This window comes from Battus philenor, unplaced genomic scaffold, assembly GCF_028537555.1.
Source record: "Battus philenor isolate CCGP_79_NKW_IND1 unplaced genomic scaffold, ilBatPhil1.0.hap1 SCAF_17, whole genome shotgun sequence".
Taxonomy (NCBI): domain Eukaryota; kingdom Metazoa; phylum Arthropoda; class Insecta; order Lepidoptera; family Papilionidae; genus Battus; species Battus philenor.
In genome coordinates, this window is record NW_027181679.1 from 8,045,750 (window position 1) to 8,065,751 (window position 20,002).

At 31.6% G+C, this 20,002-nt stretch overlaps 2 protein-coding genes across 5 annotated transcripts; one reads left to right on the forward strand and one right to left on the reverse strand.

The window, feature by feature from the left end:
• Positions 1-599: 599 nt before the first annotated feature.
• Marc (Mitochondrial amidoxime reducing component) lies at positions 600-8,789 on the forward strand. The gene is made up of 8 exons (XM_068762736.1): positions 600-704; positions 1,958-2,183; positions 2,921-3,065; positions 4,332-4,426; positions 5,090-5,198; positions 6,793-6,998; positions 7,945-8,019; positions 8,598-8,789. The coding sequence occupies exons 1-8, from the start codon at positions 692-694 to the stop codon at positions 8,728-8,730; spliced, it is 1,002 nt and encodes a 333-aa protein (XP_068618837.1). The 5' UTR covers positions 600-691; the 3' UTR covers positions 8,731-8,789.
• A 9-nt stretch (positions 8,790-8,798) lies between these two features.
• On the reverse strand, positions 8,799-19,116 carry PolA2 (DNA polymerase alpha subunit B). 4 transcript variants are annotated; one of them, XM_068762731.1, is made up of 12 exons: positions 18,978-19,115; positions 18,593-18,821; positions 18,348-18,393; positions 16,284-16,354; positions 14,623-14,793; positions 13,313-13,436; positions 12,233-12,357; positions 11,731-11,876; positions 11,180-11,414; positions 10,582-10,788; positions 9,272-9,455; positions 8,799-8,973 (listed from the first exon to the last, which is right to left on the reverse strand). In XM_068762731.1, the coding sequence occupies exons 1-12, from the start codon at positions 19,051-19,053 to the stop codon at positions 8,839-8,841; spliced, it is 1,749 nt and encodes a 582-aa protein (XP_068618832.1). In that variant the 5' UTR covers positions 19,054-19,115; the 3' UTR covers positions 8,799-8,838. The 4 variants fall into 4 exon arrangements, with proteins under 4 accessions (XP_068618832.1, XP_068618835.1, XP_068618833.1 ...); XM_068762734.1 differs by lacking the exon at positions 18,593-18,821 and having other exon boundaries at positions 18,978-19,038; XM_068762732.1 differs by lacking the exon at positions 18,978-19,115 and having other exon boundaries at positions 18,348-18,388; positions 18,593-18,744.
• Between the last annotated feature and the right edge of the window lie 886 nt (positions 19,117-20,002).

The following is a 20,002-nucleotide window of genomic DNA, read 5'->3' on the forward strand; positions in this document are numbered from 1 at the left end:
AAAATGTTCGTCACAATATTTTCAATTAATTGCATAGTAGGAGGATAAATACTAGTATTTTTTCTATAGTATTCTGATTAAATCTCCATCAGACGAGACGTAAATGTTAATAGAACACGAGATAATCCTGTATAGTTTTCTAAAAATAACAGCCCTCTTTCGTTAATTTGCTCGCATTTTATGAAGAAAAATTAACGAAAACGGACTTCTTAATTATAAATATCACGATAAAAAGGTCTTAGTCATGTTCCAATAACAAAAAGATACTTATTTAGAGGAAGTCATTTTTCAAAATAACAACAATGAATATAAAGAAGTTTCATCGATCATAGTTAACTAATTTACGCTATATTAATATCAACTTTTTAATTAAGAGTTGAAAATAATCTGCAAGATTATGGACTAAATAACTTTTACTAATTCTTGAAATTTATTTATATATAAAATAAGTACGCGTAAACCACAATTTAAAGATGTATTTTGTATTGTTATACAATATGCATTTAAAAGTTATATTAAACCGACGTTGTCCGATTTACCTCAGTTTTATGTTTTTATTAATGCTTAATGTTGAAATAGCTGTCGTAAACAGAAACATCAACTAGTCTACAGTGCTATAATGTAATAAGTCTATAGTAAGGTTAGTTGCTAATTTACGCTCTGCCCGTACTCGTCTTATCAACTTCGTAACATGTCCGAGAAAGGTATAAATTTAAGATTTTTTTTAATTACTTTCAAGATTTAATAAGCAAATTAATTTTATGTATTGTATTCTTGTCTTAAATTATTGATGTCTAACAGTAATCTTCAAGATATGTTTTATCTAATCAGATTTTATTAGTATATTTGACCTTGACGGTAGATTTTCAAATAAAGAAATTATAATTACTAACATTTATCCAAATATCGGTTATATTATTAAATGAAAAGTTAATTTAAAATTTTCATATACGGTTATAAAATAATTTATTATTATGTATGTTTGTCATGTTTTTTTACTGAATAACATGTTTCAGATTGTTTTATCGAATAACACATTTTAGAATTTTATAAATAATGTGATTCTAAGTATTATACAATATAAGATCTCTGTGATCTTTGGGTCTTTATTTTTTGTTCGATAAGTAGTGGAATCGCGAAAATATTTTCTTTAAAAATGATATCATAATTGCATATGTTTTTGGAAGAAGATCAATACTTATCTAAAGCTAGATAACTTAACGATGCTTTTGCTTATCAAAATGACACTTATTTGCCGAGACGTAAATTTTTATAATTTTATTATGTGGATCATTAAATAAATGTTACAAACAAACCAGTAACGAAACTATCAATATCTCACAAGCATAAACATTCAACAAATGGAGATAAGATGTTATTTCTGAATACAAACTACTACTACGTAAGCGTTCTACTTTCTGTAATAAAAGAAAAATGTATTAAATTTAAAAAAAATGTTTATGGTTTAAAAAATTACATATATATTAATCTGGTATTTATATTTCTTATCAAATATAATAAAAAACGTGCACGTGCGAAAGGTGACTTTAATTATGTGGTGGCCCCTGGATAGGTAAGGAGCGCCTAAAACGGAAAAACCACAAATCTAAAGAGACATTTCTCGAGAGACACGCAAATATAAAACTTGTGATTATAAACAAAAACAATTTTGTAGATATAAAGTTGCTCTTCTTTGTTACGATGCATCCTTAAATCTATTAAATGAAGATGGAAATCTACGAATTACATATTATTAAAACTTGTTAATATGCTACTACTACTAATTTTATAATACTTGATGAGCCGTGTTCGTGTTTTGAATAAAAAAATTATAATTAATATTTGAAATAATTTTTCTTAAAGTTAAATATTGTTATAATTATATCATAATTAAAATAACTGGCAGGTTAAATGATTTTATAACGTATATATCTATTTAATAATTCCTAACTTTCAGCTCCGTACGTTAGTGCGACAGTTGCTGCAATCGGTGCTCTAGGGGCCGCATATTATGCATACAATGTCTACCAAGAATCAAAAAAACCTAAATTGCCTGAGCAGTGGAAACAAATTGGTACCCTCAAGGACATTTATGTTTACCCGATCAAGTCTTGTGGCCCCGTACTCTTAAATAAAGCTGAATGTTCAATATTGGGTTTAAAAGATGGTTGGCTCAGGGACAGGTAAAAAAAAAACAATTTAAAATTCTATTAACAAATTCATTTGATTATTAAATATATAAGTAGCTGCCCCCTGCCCCCTTTGACTAACTCGTACTGTTTTGGAGTAATTTCATAAAATCCATTCTTGGTTATCTTCATTTGTTAAATAATTATGTCTGGCAAATATGCATTCTTAATGACCGCTCCTTTAAGTCTTGCGGATAAAGTTTGTAAAATCCGTTCTTAGCTGACCTTTACTCGACGTAAGGCAAATTCCCACTAAATTTCAATTTTATTTCGTTCTATGGCTCCAGAGATTATGAGTCAGTACAAACGTGAAAATTGCTAACATATACGTGTATAAAGGGTTAATTGGTTAACGTGTTAAAGCTTCAAAGGCATAAATGCTCATTTATCAGCTAAAAGCTTTAAAGTTTTTACACTAATTTCAGATCACCTAACCTATAACAGAATTGGACACACCAATAACTTCTGTCAGTACAAAGTCTGCAGGGCAGTCTGCATAGTAAACAATAATTGTTTTAACTTTTATTTTATGTTTTTGAAACAATTGATTTCTGGATGAAGTGCACTACACATTAATTGTCAGTAAATAAGCTGTTCACCTTTTTAAAACTTTTACATAAATAGATCACTGAAAGTTCAAAAAATATAACAGTTACGCTTTCGAAAATTGGCATGTGCGTATGTGTTATAATATATATGTTTATGTTGTTAACAATAAAATATATTTACAGAGTGCTAATGGTTGTTAATGATAAGTATAACTTCGTAACGGCGAGAGGCTACCCTGAGCTTCTATTGGTGCAACCGACTTTGAAAAATTCAATTCTTGCATTGAAACATAGTGACATGGAGCAACTAAATATAAATTTGGCAGAGGTAAACAGACGATATTTTTATAGCACTTAGCGGCGAATAATTGATTCCGAATGAGAATAAGTCGCCAAATCAACGGCTAGTTTTGTACATTCATGATTTACCATTATGTACTACTCTAATAAATAAATAAATAGATGGTAGTAGCCGCGGCGTGGGTAGCGCCCGAAGTAGCTGGACCGACGAAAAAAAAGGTCGCGGGAAGTCACAGGACGCGGGCAGCAGTGCACGCATCGTGGCAATCTTTGGAGAAGGGCTATACTTTGCAGTCAGATTATATCGGCTGACATGAAGTCGATGATAATAAATATTTTAGGACAAGTATTTAATTCAAACTAAAATGAAACACTGTTGTGCGAAGTAAACCGCTAAATGCTTGTATTACAAAAATTACATTGTATATTTACACCCGCAGGAATAATGTCAAAGAGGGTACCTACGATCGCGTGGTGCAATCATTGTTCTATACACTCTCACGCGTATAGTTAGCTTTCGAGCGAAAGTCTTCATTCAACTGGCGAAATCGTACTAGTTTCTAAAAAAAAAAGTAACTGCTAAAGCATCCAAGCTAGCAGCATTAAAATCAACAGATAAATACACTCGCGCGGCATATTAAATGACACGCGATTAGTCAACGCGGTTTCACAAGTTGACTCCCTTTGAACAAACAGAGTTGTTCAAAGGGAGTCAACTTCGTTTAAAGTTATTTAGTCGTGGCCTAACAGTTGTGCGATAAGTTTATAGCTTCTAGTGTGACCGCAACGAAATTAGTGATAAAATTGTGTTAAGGGAATGATTCAGAACGCTATATTTTAAGGGATTTTGCTAAAAAAAACTACGTAATTCTTACTATAATCACATTATTTTATTACACTGATCTGGGCTGGTAAGTAAATAAGGTAAAAATAAGTTTAAATTGCTGGACATATGCCTCCCGTATAGTTTTCCAACAAGACTAATAGGAAGCTTGTGAGGAGATGTCTTGCGTTTCGCTTGCAGTCCGCGGTCTCCACTTTGGATACCTTCAGGCCCCTGTAGCTATCTGCCTCTTTAACTTGGTAATCCACCGAACTAGGTCACTTTTGTTCCAAGTATTGCCCTTTTCATGACTCGATGAGCGACTTTGAGCTTACAATGGTAAATGAACACAATATGCTTGTCCCTTGCCCTAACTTCCTTAAACACTAAGTTATTATTTTTAATCTATCTACAAATAAACTTTAGCGTCTGATTGTTATAATTTATGTAAAGGTAGTTGTTCATTTTTAGGTGCTCGAAGTTCAGAAACCAAAATCTGCTAAAGTTTGGGGTGTGACAGTGCCTGTGTATGATTGCGGCGGTGAGGCCGCAGAATGGTTTTCTAGGTACGTACAACTTTACAAATTATTTTTTTTCTATTATATTTATTCTTATGATTTTTTGTTATTGCTTTAAAATTTATGAATCATATTGCGGTTATGAAATAGGTAGGCTCTGTCGAATTCTGTTCTTTGCTTTATCCGTTTCTATTCGCATATAGAATGCGTGGGTTACTGGATGAGGAACAATTGTGCACGACCGTTAATTCAACGTATTATAATTTTAAGCGTATACGTTAAATCGTAATTAATATGAATAATATTTGCGGTAGTGCACATATATTGGGCGGACCGGAAAGAAATGTCGCTTTCTTATGTTAAATTCACACGACTACATGATTAACAAGTTCTTATTTCTAATCATCAATATATTCACCTTCGTTATCAACAACCTTTTGCCATCAGCCAAATTTTCAATGCCGGAGCAATAAAAATCAATCGGTTTTTCTGTAAAGTATGTCAACAGAAACGACATTACTTTCCGATCTCTCTAATATTATATTATAAATTGTTTTTATTTGCTTTTTTTAAATATTAGCTTTTCCGAAGTACGTTCATAAAGCAATCTAATATTACACCTCCTGATTGCCTTAAATAACGTTTATCATTAACATTAATCTTGATAAATTTTAAAAGTATGGTAATGTTTTTTATAACAAACGTTTTCAGATTGTTAAACCGCTCCAGTGACAACTTCAGATTGGTATATTATGCGTCCCAAAAGAGTCGTGAATTGAGAAGCTCTTCGAAATATTATAAGTTCACCAAAAATGACACAGTATGTACCAAGTATCGTGATTAATTTGAATTTAGAGTACTTTTTGGTAGTCAAGTAATGATGTATTCATGGATATATTTAACACTTTGAATGTTTATCGTAAAAATATCTTCATACTCTCATATCAACAACGTCCGTTTACCTAACGACGAATATATTCTCCACCCTTACCTTCTCTGGTTAAAATAAGAGCCAGATAATAATATTCAAGGAAAATGGACAATTGCATCTTTCGAATAGATCCTGAGTTCTTAACGTCCAGTTTATAGGTCCGTATAGAAAGATTCGAAATACCAGGCTTTTCACGAGTAGAACCTTGTTGTTTCTGGTTATTTTGCGGTCTTTTCAAATCTTTGAGATTATTGCAACTGATGGTCATGGTTAACGTCTTTAAATCGCATCCTAGCAGCCTTTGGCGTTGGTGATAGTGAAGCCTAGATATATAAAACTTTTTACTATTTCTCATCCTATTAAAGTTTGAACGTTGTTGGCGCGATCTAAAATAATGATTTTGGTCTTATCGTGATTGATTCCAAATCCGAACTACAACGCTGAGGTCTTCAGTCGCCGAAGGAGTTTCAATATGGTCTTAGTTTGACGCTTGGAGGGTAGTCTTAAAATAATATACGAGGTATGATCGAAAATTACAGCTCCTAATTTTATTATGAACAAAGTACTTACAAATACTTTCCTTGGCTAGCGATGCACTCATCCCAACGTTTATTCCTCTATTGGAAACACTTCTGAAAAGTTTCTTTCGGAAGGCTCTTCAGCACCTCCATTGTAGCCAGCTCTTTCAATTTCGGGAATTGCGTCAAAACGGTTCTCTTTCAGCAGTTTTTATTTTTGGGAAAAGCTTTAAATCGCAAGCTGGTAAACCCGGATAGTAAGGCGGGTGTGGATAGACAGTCATATCTTTTTGCCAAAAACTCGCAAATCGGTGGCGATGCCTGGAAACAAATTTCGTACTGACTAGTCTCACTTGCAAATCATCAAGTAAAATACTTTGCATGGACTCATACGCGATGTTTAGTTTCGTGGCAAGTTCTCGAATTGTCAACCGTCTCTTGGATCGAATCATTTTTGCTACTCCTGGTAGGTTTTCGTCGGTTTTTGAGATCAAAAGACGCCAGACACCGTTTATACCTTTTGTAAACTGCCTTTAAAGTTACAACATTATCATCATACACAAACTTTAACATTTCATGAGCTTCTTTAGCAATTTATTTGCAACTTTAAACAACATTTTATGTGTACAGCGAATATAACCTTACTCTTCAAGCTGTGAAAGCGGACTGAAAGATAAGTCGCAACTTGTTCAGTAAATAGAAAGACTATTGAAGTATTAATTCAAAGACACGGTGAATACCTTCCTGGTATAAAAATGCATTCACTGTAGTTTTTGCTTACACCTCGTAAAATGACATGTTTTTTGTAAAAAAATGGATATAGCCTGAAGGCGAATACTCCATTGCCTACGGGAGACATCTTCTGTGAACTAATTTATAATTTACCCTTATTATGAATTTGTAAATACAGTAAAACCGCATTTGTAACACTAACCAATGTAAATAGTGTAATGTTTTCAATTCAGGGTGCGCTGCCAGATGAAGTGCCTTTTAACTTAATCAACGAAGCCTCGGTGAATGAACTGAACAGCCGTTTAAAGGACTGTCAAGTCACTCCTCGTAATTTTAGGCCGAACTTTGTTCTCGCCGGCGCCAATCCCTACGAAGAGGACTCTTGGAAATACATTAAAATTGGAGAAAACATTTTCGAAATTATAAAGCCATGCGGCAGGTGAGTACATGTATATATATATTATATCCTCCTATTTAAGTGTATATTTATAAGTAATTACATATTATGTATATTATTTACCATGTATTTGTAGCTTATGTTCATATAACTAATTAACTTTTGTTCATTTATACACCAGCCTACTAATTATATGTTCACCGTCTTTGGTTGGCTGGTATATTATGGCAGGTGACAACATGGTGCACAGATAGATTCACAACATACGTACGAGCTGTCAAGGACAACCTACCGGCTTCATTGTTTCCAGCAAAAAATAACTGAATCTTCAAGATATGGGTGAATAGGTTTCTTCCAGGCAAGCACGTACTATCGTAGACCTCATCTCTTAATATCATTCGAGACAAAGGTCGAATGTTAAACTCTAATAAACAATAAAAAATTATTGCTTAAAGGCATAATGTCCGCTATTACACCGATTACTAATAGTAAATCAATAAACTGAGGATGTCTACATTAAGTAGCAATGAGTCAACCCAATTGATTTCATTTATTTATATTATCAACATAGGACAATGTAATGACCACTTGTGACTGCCAGAGGAGCCCATTTATTAGAATATAGAATTAGACTGACCACCCTTATACTGGCATTCTTTAACTCAAAGCTACGAGAGTTCCAAATGCCTCCAGATTATAGATTGTCTGGAGTCCAGATAGAGCTTACAACTCAGAGTTTTTTTTTGTTGTTACCTTGCCATATCCTTAATATAGCAAGAGAGCAATTCGTCTCTAAACTTTATTATTAAAAAAACATTTACCTTATTTCATAGTTTTAAGTTTATTACTTGATAAATAAATTATTAATAAATAAAATTTATATATATATAAAATATATAATAAAAGTTATATATGTAAAATATATAATAAAAGTTTTGAATTTTATGAAGCCTAGAGAAAGATATAAAAAAAGCTTGTTTATTTTCAGATGTATATTGACCACCATCGATCCAGAGACCGGCGTCCGTAATTCCAGAACCGAGCCGTTGGAAACTTTAAGGACGTAAGATTTTTTGTAACTTAATAACATTTACAACAATTATCACAGACTGTCTTCCTTTTTATAATTTTTTTAATATTAAGTCGATAAATGTGTCTGATCACGAATAATGGCAGAAATATTGATGACTAACTTTTATCCACTACCTGCAAAAAAAAATTACCACGTCCACTAAATATGCACGGCATATCAACAATAATTTTAGTCTAGATATTTTTGTACATCAAAAACGGAGATAATTCATAATGATTTCATTTGAAGCAATCTGTCCGAGTTAGTTTCCCACCTGTGTAATGTAATTTTTTGAACTAAAATATATTATAATACAAAATAAAAATACATTTTAAATTCAATGAAAAATAAAATATTTATTGTACTCATAGGGGTTTGGATTCCTTTTGGAAAAATGTAACCTAATGCTACTGACACTGCTTTACCGCGCCTTACGTATACCCGCGGCGCACATGTTGTTTTCTTGGCCCGCTGTCCTAAGGCACAGTAGCACTATAGGGTCGAATCAACTTTCTTAAACTGTACCGTATTTTAATACAGGTGGAATAATTACGAATAATTATTTTCAGATACCGGCAAATCGCAGATCCTGAGGAGCGCAAGTCGGCCGGCAGCGCTCCTCGTATGGGTATACAAATGGCACTTCGCTCTGAACCCGGCGGCGTAGTTTCTTTGAACGACCCCATTTATATTCCGCAGTGAAAATAATTAAAATATTAGTTTTGCAACATATCATTTAATTATACCAAATGATTGCAGGTTAGATTTAAATAAAATATTTTTTCATTCTGTAACTTGTTTATTTACATCTTAGATGCGAATAATTTGCGCAGCTATGTTTTTTGGTGAAGCTGTGTCGTTGCTAACGACGGCTTTAGCAAATGTGCCCCCGCCTTGTCCTTTCGACAGACGTTCGGGATTCACGACTACGCAGCCATTTATTTCCTACAACAGAAACAAATTAAGAATTACACAAAATACTCTAAATTTAACAATGTTAAGCAATAATAAAGAAAATCATCAAAAATACATCATTTTTAAAATTGCTGAACATCAACAATCTCATAGCCAACATAATCTACTCAATGTAGAGACCAATAAAATGGGAGACCATCTTTCAGTCACCACTTGTCTGTAACAGCTTGACATCTCAAGGAACGGAGGGATGTTGGACGAGAAAACCTTTTGTTTTTATGAATAATGTATCTATTATATAAATATCATTACAATTTGTAAAGATCACCTTAATGAAGTATCTAAAGTTTGAGGGTAATACTAATATATGCGGCGTGCAAGGCATCTGTGCATGAGCGGACCAGAGCGCTGCGTCGAGACACAAGCCGGGCGGCGGCGGCCACAGCGGGTAGTAAGTCTGCTGCATCAGAAGGTGATTCGCTAAACGCGCCAACTTGTCACCGCCTACGCCTCTATACAAAAAAAAGAATTGTATTTAAATATTGGTACATATAATTTGCAATACAGTGACTTATGTTACAACTTTATTTTAAAGTAATAACAAAGTTCACCGAAATTGGACTGAGTATACCAGGTTGTTCGGAAATAATAAATATAATAAAAACTTTAAAAGAGGTTAATGTTGCATGAGCTATAACATTCTCCTTTTAAAGCTTTTACGCCTACTTCCAATCGTCTTAAATAAAGAAATCTTTGAAATATGACATAGACAATAAGTTCTGGCAGTACAAACTCTGCAGGGACAGATAGAAAAAAAATAATTAATCTTAATATGTAGTGTTAATTTCAAGGTTCTTTAATTTATTTTCTATCATTCTGTATATATTGCCTAGAAAACTTTCACTTGTGACGTATTTGCACATCTTCGGATATGTTATTATCATTATACTTTATTACATATGTATAAAATGTGTCAATTTTAATTTAACCAATTGACATCCTTTCATTAAGACATCATTTACGTTTCTGTTTAAATTAGTAGACATGAAGATAGATACATGACATTCATTTTGAAAAACTAACATGTCTTTAAAGACAAACTATATGAGCTGTAACAATATTATAAACCAAATAAATATTGGAGCGAAGTTTAATTGAGGTCAGTGCATAGTCCATAGCTACCAAATACAACAAAAACTGTTGATAAAAATCTTTTATAATATAAAATCTACAATTGACTAAAAGAAGTCAGTGCCATAAAACAGGTTAATCCTGGCAGCAAAGATATTGAGAAAAATTTAACCAGTAAATAATACCCCATATTTGAAAACTATTTCAGACTGTCGGAAAAATATTATGTTATATATACGGTATTGTTTCATTCATGGGTAATTTGATACATACAAAACATTTAGATCGGTTTCTTATGTGCCAAATATTATATTTGTTTTAATGGCTTGTAATTGAACTTCACAAAGATCAATTTTGACGAAATTTCATGGAAATTCCTATTTCATAAACCTTTGGAAGGAAAGAAAAACATTTTCTATATAAAAGATATTACCTAGAGAAAAAAACCTATGTTTTTTTTAACGAAAATATGTAAAATAATTTTTATGGAATAAAAACCGAACTTACTGCGATATTTCTTCTTGACTTATATGCATTAAAACATCTATGCCAGTAATTCCCACAACAACGCCACTTAAATTGAGTGTGCATGGATCTGGTAAAAAATGTATATTGGGATGTTTCCGTTTGCTGCTAGGGTAGGGAGGCGTGGGGTAAATATTGAGGTGGAATACGTCCTTACAGTTTGATACAATGTATATCTTTGTGAATGGGCTGAAACATGTCATATAAAACACAGTTTGTTCAAAAAAATAAAAAAAATTATTGCATGGTTTGATTAATTATTTTGGAACCAAGAAAATTACGTTTTTGCAATGGTTTTTACTAGATTTTTTAATTGTGCCATTATGCACATTCATCCTGTGTGAATGCCTGTTTGAAAATAAAATAAAAAATAAAAATAATTTACAATGTATTAACCATACCATAATTCTTAAACTGTGCTTAAACATGTACCACAACCAATAATAATTTATAAAAAAAGAGAATATTAATATTCTGATGTAAACAAAAAGTGCTTCTTAAATAATGATAGGCAGCCTGAGCTCTTCAACTATCCAATTTATTTATTCTCTAGCATTTACTATATTATACATATTCTTACCTTGTTGTATATAATTCCCCTAAAGTATCAATTAATTTATCAAATAAACTTTTAAATGTTTCAGTCATTACATTATCTTTTACATTTGTGTGGTCACAGTCTATGAACGGCCCAGTCAAGATAACCACATGGGGTTTCTGTGTGCTTATATATGTAATTAGATCCTTTAAGGGTTCGTAAGCTAAATTCTCTGACGTTGTATAGGGTCCAGCGGCCATAACTATCGATAAGTTTCCTAAAATTTGTTAAACAAATTTATAAAAGTTTAAGTTATATTTTTGACATCTAGTTTACTAGAACTAGAATAATCATTTTTTACAAAAAAAAAAATCATGACTCAAATTTCCAAAATTTTACATACAAAATTATTGTTTATTATTTCATAATTAATGAGCAATAATTATGTAATATTAAACTATATTTTTGCATACCATAATATTTTTTAACTTAAAAGAGTGTCACTTTTAAGTGTCTTTAAAAGATGAAGTTTATGACTAAGATGTACTTTAACATTTTAGTGCTCATGTTGTAATTACATGTATGTTAGTTACCTTTCAAAGTATTCATCATATCACGTTTTTGGTCTGGTATAGCTTGGGAGGCGTCACAGTAAACTTCTTGTGCCACAAACTTGTCGCCTCGAGGGTTCAGACCCCGCATGACTACTACTTGGCCGGGAAACAGCGAGTATTTTAAACTGGCCAAATACAATTATGTTATGCTTAATAGTTTTTCGTAAATTAAAACATAAAGGCTGAAAATAATATAGGCTGTTTCTACAGCTTAAGTTAGAGCTATATAGCTCAACAGACTATATTTATTGTTGTGAGCATAATATTTATATTATTATTTAAAACAATGGTTAAAGTTCCACACTGGGTCAAAATGTGCAATTATAAATATTAAAGTAAACTCTAAACATATGGTGTATGTATAATATAAAAATGTGGTGTTATGCCATCAACCAAAAGAAGTGTGATCATAGTTCTTCATTAAGTGTAGGAAGCCTTTTCAAATAATTGTGAAAGGTGAAAATGACAAAAAAAAACTTACTTGTCTATGTCAACCGCTACTGCTTGACTAAGTGACTCTTCCCATGTGCCTTGGAGGACAACACTTTTTGAGTTTAATCTTGCATCCGCATCACATTCTATTCGGCCCGCGACTATGACTTCTGTCTAAAATAAATTATTTTATTGCATCTTACTGTATAATTAAATTTTAAAATTAGTGCACATCAATAATTAATACATATTAAGTTTATGGAATCTGAAGTCAACCATAACTGTTTACAACAGGGTGAAACAGCCCCTCAGCAACACTGAAGCTTTTCAGACGAGCGACGGTGGGTACCATTATTATGGTACCCACCGTCATTTATGGTTATAAAATACCTATATTCTTACAGAAAAAAAATATGTACTATATGTACATATTTTTTTGTAAATGGTTAAATTAACAATTATATAGTGCATGTAGACTTTTTTATCTTGCAAAATAAATGTCAGTCCATAAAAGGTTTAATAGAAAAAGAACTTTAAATTACGATGTTTAGTTACATGATGTATGGTATATACTAAAATATTATTTATAGTTTCAGGTAAAGCATTTTCAAGTTATGACTTCACAATTCAGGTACCAATGGTTTCGCCTATTCCTATCTTTGATCGTAACCTGAGATAGGATATATATTTATCGTTATTTGTCTAGGAAATAATGTAGTCGGCTTACAATGATTAGTCACTGCCTGTAGCAGATATCTTTATATAGAGTTCCATTAGCAATCATGCCGGTATTTTTTCGTTACCAGCACTTACTACAGTTATGACTTTAGATGACATCCGAACACTCGATCTCAGGTTCTAATAGAGTTAGATGACATGTCACATGTATACTATTAATGTTTCATATAACATAGGTTTTAGTGCTACTAAAACTGCTCTCTAGGCATTTAGGTAAGGTAGGCGCTTAGAAAAAAAATAGCGCAAGTGCCGCTGCCACTGACGACGGACTGACGGAACAGACAGGCAGATATTCCCTCCATTTCGTCGCGCATAAACCTCAGACGCGGCACAGCGGTATCACGTGAACTATACTACAGTGTGTTCTAAAGTTATCAGTAATAAAACTTGCCTGAGATTTTTGTCTTACAGATGTACATTCCGAAAGAGAGGCTTTTTTTAATATACATCGCGACACGTAATGTATGTGGTTATCAAAAGTACTCGCTTTTTCGTGAAGCAGTTCAAAACCAAACCTAAAAGAAATTATATAATTAAAAATTTTAATAGACAGTTACATAAATTGTATTTTTAAGAATTACATCATTAAATTTAGTAAGTATTTAAACTATCTCACATGTCTGCTTATCGTTATACGTGTCCACTGTTAGCAAGTACAAAGGCACTTTGTGGGGCCTGGAATGTATAAGGCTAGTACCTTGTCTTCATTTTTAAAAACGCACAGAATATATATATATATATATATATATATATATATATATATAGATAGAGAGACTTGAACTTACGGTTATATTATTAATAGTTCTGTGACTGCTTTAACTATTTGTACTGTGAGCACTTCTTTTTCTTTTAATAGGCGTTTAACATCTGATGGATGGTATGTATTTTTTTATCTTTACTCATTTTGGGAGACATTTCGCACATTCGCACGCATTAGGCACTCATGAGTTACTGCTACCCGTCGTCCGTGAATATACTTCCCTTAGCCGGCTTCTGCGACCACCACGGGACGTAAACTGACTGTCCATGTTTGTACAATCTTAGAGGACACGAGGTGATTTTTAGAGAAACAGCTGACCAAGTACAATTAGCCCGAATTGTTTAAGTCAGAAGCAAAACATTGCTGTGGATATCTATCACTTATTGGAACAGCGCATTGCCATTTCAAAGTGAATTTTATAATGTTAGATTTCAATGATAATCATATTTATTTCTACCGCTCTCCTCTCCTGTACACGACAATGTACGATGCAAATACTTTTATACCTTTTATAACAATTAATATAAAATTATCCTTTATAGATTGCCTCTTGGGGACCAGGCCTCATACGGACAAATTTCACTTTGCCCTTTCACAAGTGCTAATTTTGAAGGTAGCGTCTTAATCCCAGGGTAGAAAAAAATCGAAAATTTTACTACTTATCGGATAAGACATAAAAACAGTATCAGTACAATTTATTTTTAAAATACCTGCAAGATTTCTGAAACCCCAATTTTTTTTACTTCTTTACTTGAAGTGAATTTCAAAATCAAAATCAGAAAAAGTGTATTCTGTGATAAGCAAACACTAACTAAACAAATATGTATCCGAACATTCGATCTTTGTTAACACAGAGGGAACATTACGTTGCGATTCGACGTCGATAACAAGTGCCGAGTCACAATTAGTTCATTGGTTGCGCAATTGTGTCGCATACTTACATTGCTTTTGTGTAAATCTCTCTGTCGTCGTTTGGTACTTGTGTAATACACAGCTCTAATATATCGTTGGGACCGTTTGCTTTCGCTAATACTTGTAACAGCTCTTCGCTTCCATAAGAATTAACAACTGCCCCAGGGTTTGTTCGAGCGGCATATTTTGCAGATTTACCACTAAAATAATAAAACAAAAAGTTTGTATTAATGTAAAAACGACATACCGTAGTTAATATGCTATAGACATATTCCACATGAGCCTAGTGCATAGATCAACATTAATTATACTCTCTAACAATCTAAATTACTTCTAAAAAGACTTACAAGTCGGTAATTATTACAATGTACATAGAATTAAAGATATTTTGATGTTTATAATAATACTAACACATTCCATGTCATGTGGGCCGTATATGAAGCCCGCTGCACTTTACAATTCAGGCCATTTACAGTTATTGAAAGAAAGTATTCTTAAAAAATGGATTGTAGGGTCGAATATAGATAACTTCACATAACGTATGCGCCGCTTACGTAATGCATATTAAAATTTGTAACTTATCCTCGCTAATTATACCTGTAGTATTGAAAAAGTTTCATCTTAAACGACTTTCTTTGAATTTTTATAGTGTGGGTCGTATACGCCCCCACGCGGCCTGAATGGGAAATCTTCAAAAATTATCGTGGCACGGAACGTGTTAGATAAATAAAATTACGCTCAATAAAGCTGCAACTCTGCATAACATTTAAGCAGCAGTTATAACTTTTATAACATTGTTAGTACAAATCAATAGCTTTTTTCATAATTTTTTCAAAAACAACTTACGCAATTACTACGAACAAACTACACCCGGCTGTTATTTTTGAAAATAAACAATACCAAACATTCGCCAATACTCAAAGCATTTATGAAGCTGTATAAGCTTGTTCATATGCTGATAACGTATTTCCTAATTACAACATTATTATTGACTAGTGGAGAAAAAAACTGGTTAACTTACGAATTTTGTAAAAGTTTACAAGTAAGATTTGTCTGTAAACCATTAAAATCATTTTGAACTATTTATTACAACTGTAGTATTAAATATATTTCGACGTTTCCGCCCATAGATGCTCACTGCAAAACAGAACTCCCCAAAGATATCTATGAGGGTATCTCCCATAATACCACTCTTGGTGGATAGGTGATGGCAATGTGTTATATTACGTAGAGGACGCTAATGCCCATTCCCTGGAAACTTGTTTGTGAGCAATGGCAATCAGCGAGCAATATAATTAATACAAAATGTGAATTATAAGACTGTATGCTGAAAATCGAAACTGCGATTTGAGAACGCAAGTCACAGTCCTTCCTTTACCGTTGGGATACCACTGTTCAATAATCAACGAAATATTGCATATAACTAATACACCATACGAAATTAAAATCAATGTTTTATCATAGAAAATATTGACTTAAAATATATTAAAAAATGTAACTTGCGCCCTGTTTTTATTGCACCAACAATAAACTACATAAATTAATTACCAATTAATAAATAACATGATTGCAAATATAATTAATATATAAATATGGCTTGTTACATTATTATAATATAAATATAATTTCATTATTTAATGACATTCGACAGTTGTAGGTACATAATGAAAAATATGAATTATAAACTTACATTGTGTCAGAGATTGTTGCCGCGTTTATTTCACTAAATCCACTCACTGGTACATTTTCTACTTTAAATTGCTGGAAATAGCAATGTTGTACAATAATTTACGTTGTATATCTTATACATTACACTAATTAAATACGAAGACTCATTGCAAATACTTAAAAAATGAAGGTAATCAGATAAAACAGAACCAATTAAAAATATATCAACTCTGTAATCTATCATCACCATAATTAAATACTATATTTTATGTATGCAATTATAGCTGCAGATAATGAATATGGCAAGTGTTTATAAATTATAAAAATACAGATGCAAAAGTTGTAAAGATAAACAAAATGATTACAATTAGTAATAATTTAACAGTAACATTAAATCTGTAATATAATTATTGTTTTATTGAATAATCTCAGATCACAGTAACAATGCAAACTAAATTACAAGAATCAATCAAAGAACACACATAGCAATTGGTTTCAAGCTACCTCATTTCCAGTCAAATAATTTATACTTCACCCTACCCAAAAAATAATTTAGAAACAATAAATAGCAATGGTAATCTATAGTATTAAAGTTTAAATCAATTATAGTTAGTAGTTTAAAGTATTTAACTTTAATAGTAAAGGTGAAACATTTTCAAAATTCCAATAACTACATATTAAAATTAATAATTTTTTAACTATCTATTCCTGCAGACTTTTTGCTGACAGAAGTTATTAGCAATCCAACAAAACAAATATAAGATGTTTCAGAGTGATATCTTCAGACATATATACAAAAACCCTTTATTAGTAATAAGTGTAAAAGCTTTATAACTTTTTACTAACAAACAAGCTATAGATTTACATCTGTGAAGCTTTAACAACCAGAACCAAAAGTATATTAATAAAATATAATAAAAATACCAAGTTGTGACTATAAATGTAAAATTTTGTTACTTAGTAGTAGCTTATAAGAAAATAAGTTCCTAGGTTACCATTTTGTTACAAAAATTCTGAATAATTCATAATATATTTAATTAGGAAGAATGAGTTGATGGCTGCAGACGAGTATGGATCTAGTCATGATTTAAATAAGAGACATGAACCAGAAACAAACTCGCCCACAAATATCATCAAGTCAAGATTGACATTGTTAAATAATATCGTAAATTTCAAAAACATCATGGTAGATAAATATGATGCACTTGATTAAAATATATTTATAGTTATAAGAACTTATATAACATTTAAATCATAGCAAACTTAGAAGCATATAACAAAGGCACATGCAATTTAAGACAAATTTTTTTGTTTTTTGACATTAAACTAATTGCACCATTGGCTCTCATTCAAGTAAACATTATGTTACTTATTGCTACAAATTCATTAATTATATAACAGAAAAATAAGGCAAACATTATGAGCATAGATAATGATTAAAAGATAAACAAAAATAGTAAAAACATTAAGTTACAAACCTATTTCAGTTGTTGTATGAAATGTCAAACTAAATTTAGTAACAAAAATACTTATAAAACTGTTTCTAATTATACAGTATATATGAATTATACAGTAATAATTATTAAAAAAAAATAATGCTTTGGGTAGTTTGGCAAAAAATCTAATATTACATAATTTTATTTCACAAAAGTAAATGAAAAATTAAAATTAATGTTTCTAACATATAACAGTAAAACTTCTAAAAAATCTTCTTTTGTTTCAAATCATCTTCTCATTATATCATCAAATCTGATAGTACTCAATGAGTGTAGATCTAGTCACAGGATAGAAATACTGTGCTACTAGACTTATACTCATGAAGCACAGTCAGATTGCAATCTTGTATTCTTCTTATTTCCTTGTGCACTGCAAAACTAATATAACAAACCTTATCCTAATTTCTTGAATTGTTGTGATATAATTTAATTTATCTAATTTGTGAAATTTTTTTTCCATAAATTTGTAACAATCCGATAATATGCAACTATTTTATTAAATTATATTTCCGAAAAATTAAACACAAAAGGAGTCCTACGAAAAATACAAGCAATAGTAGTAAACGCAGGTAGCACAAAAAAAATATTACCTTTGGTGACGTAGTCATATAATCCGACAGGAGTTGATTGTCTGGCCTAATAATTAAGGAAATGTTTATTTAAAATGTATTAATGAATTAAACTAAAAACATCAGATAAAGCAAAATCACAACATAACCTAGAGATAGTGTTTTGGATGTTTTTTTTTGTTTTACGATGCTTTTGTAAATTAAAACGCGCCTAAACTAAATAAAAACTTATTAAAACACGTGGAGGATTAATATAAAAAGGATACTGAGCCGAAACTTGCATTCCATAAACTGACAAACTTGTGCCGGTACTTGTAGCATCATTAGCGAAAGCGTTAGGCCTACTTGCCGTCGCTTTGGAAAATTCCCTTTTCTCAAGTAATTCCAAGTTCTCTAAAGTAGGCGGAGAACCGTTCAAGTGTGTCAAACTGAACGCCATCCATTGTTCGATAAATGTTTCTGCGTCTACGTTATATTCTTCACATAAACTTACACCTTGTAAGACATGAATAAAAAAACAACCTTGAACACTAATTTTCTTAGCGTTGAAGTTTTACAAACAACAAGTAATATTATTTGAAGTTGAAGAAAGTACTACTAAATACATGCTATAATATATATATACATGTAGTTGATTATTTAACTACTCACATTTTGTTAAAACTTCTTCTTGAACATCTATACCCAAAAATTGAAATTGCTCAGTCACCAGCTCTTCGGTAGCCATTTTCTGTAAAATTGAAAGAGCAGAGTGAATGACGGAAAGGAAGCGCGACGGAAGTAAGCAATACCGCCAATCAAGTATACGCGAACAGTTTGTTCATAGACAATTTTACAACTTTAACCGTCATGCTAAGAATCTACGGATCATACTAACGAATATCTGAATATCATAAATTGACTATTTTTTCATTTAATCTATTGTTATTGAATTTAAAAATTTGCTTACTTATTTTATGCCAGAAGTAACTAAAACAAACACAATACGCAACGATTAAAACATTAGTCTAATGAGGATTTCACTTTTCTCTTTAAAATTTTTGACAATCATGCAATACAGAGTAAAAAGTTGTGAAGTTATAAAATAAAAGCCTTATTTACGACATAGAAGTTTGTTTTCAATTCCAAGTAGTTTAAGCTTCAAGTTAAAATTTTTATTAATTAGATTTTTAACTCGAATAAAAGATTATTAATAAAATTAAACTTGAACATGCGTTCTCAATTTATAATGAACTATCCCGTTTAAAAGAAAGAAAATTGCAACCATCGCTTACATAAAATAGTTTTGTACCTCTCTTATTTTTTATTAATCACAAAATAAAAATTAATACTTTCTCTGTTCGCGCTTGTACTAATTATTGAATAATTAAAAATATTAAAATCTAAATTAATACATTTATTCAAACATAGGGAAAATGAAGTATAAATTGTAAACAAAGAGCAAGATAAAAACTTTATCAACAAATCCGGATTGAAAATAGTGGAGTTTCATAAGGACGGATTCGTCCATAGAAAGTTCACGCCGCCGCCGCCGTTCTATACACGTTCGGGAATCATATCATGGAAAGTGTCCACCGCTGGCGGCGCATAATTTATATTTCTTTTGCACTTCAGCAGTTGCTTGTCTGTCAACAACGACATTTATTTCGATATCGGTTTGCACTCGGAGGTTAGCA

Excerpts from the sequence above, each read along its gene's own strand:
- PolA2 (XM_068762731.1), bottom strand. The coding sequence starts at position 19,053 with ATGGCTACCGAAGAGCTGGTGACTGAGCAATTTCAATTTTTGGGTATA. Across the intron at positions 18,394-18,592 it reads GGAATGCAAGTTTCGGCTCA|GCCAGACAATCAACTCCTGT; the intron begins GTATCCTTTTTA and ends CTTAATTATTAG. Across the intron at positions 12,358-13,312 it reads CTGTAAGACAAAAATCTCAG|ACAGAAGTCATAGTCGCGGG; the intron begins GCAAGTTTTATT and ends AATTTATTTTAG.
- Marc (XM_068762736.1), top strand. Across the intron at positions 2,184-2,920 it reads GATGGTTGGCTCAGGGACAG|AGTGCTAATGGTTGTTAATG; the intron begins GTAAAAAAAAAA and ends ATATATTTACAG. Across the intron at positions 3,066-4,331 it reads TAAATATAAATTTGGCAGAG|GTGCTCGAAGTTCAGAAACC; the intron begins GTAAACAGACGA and ends GTTCATTTTTAG.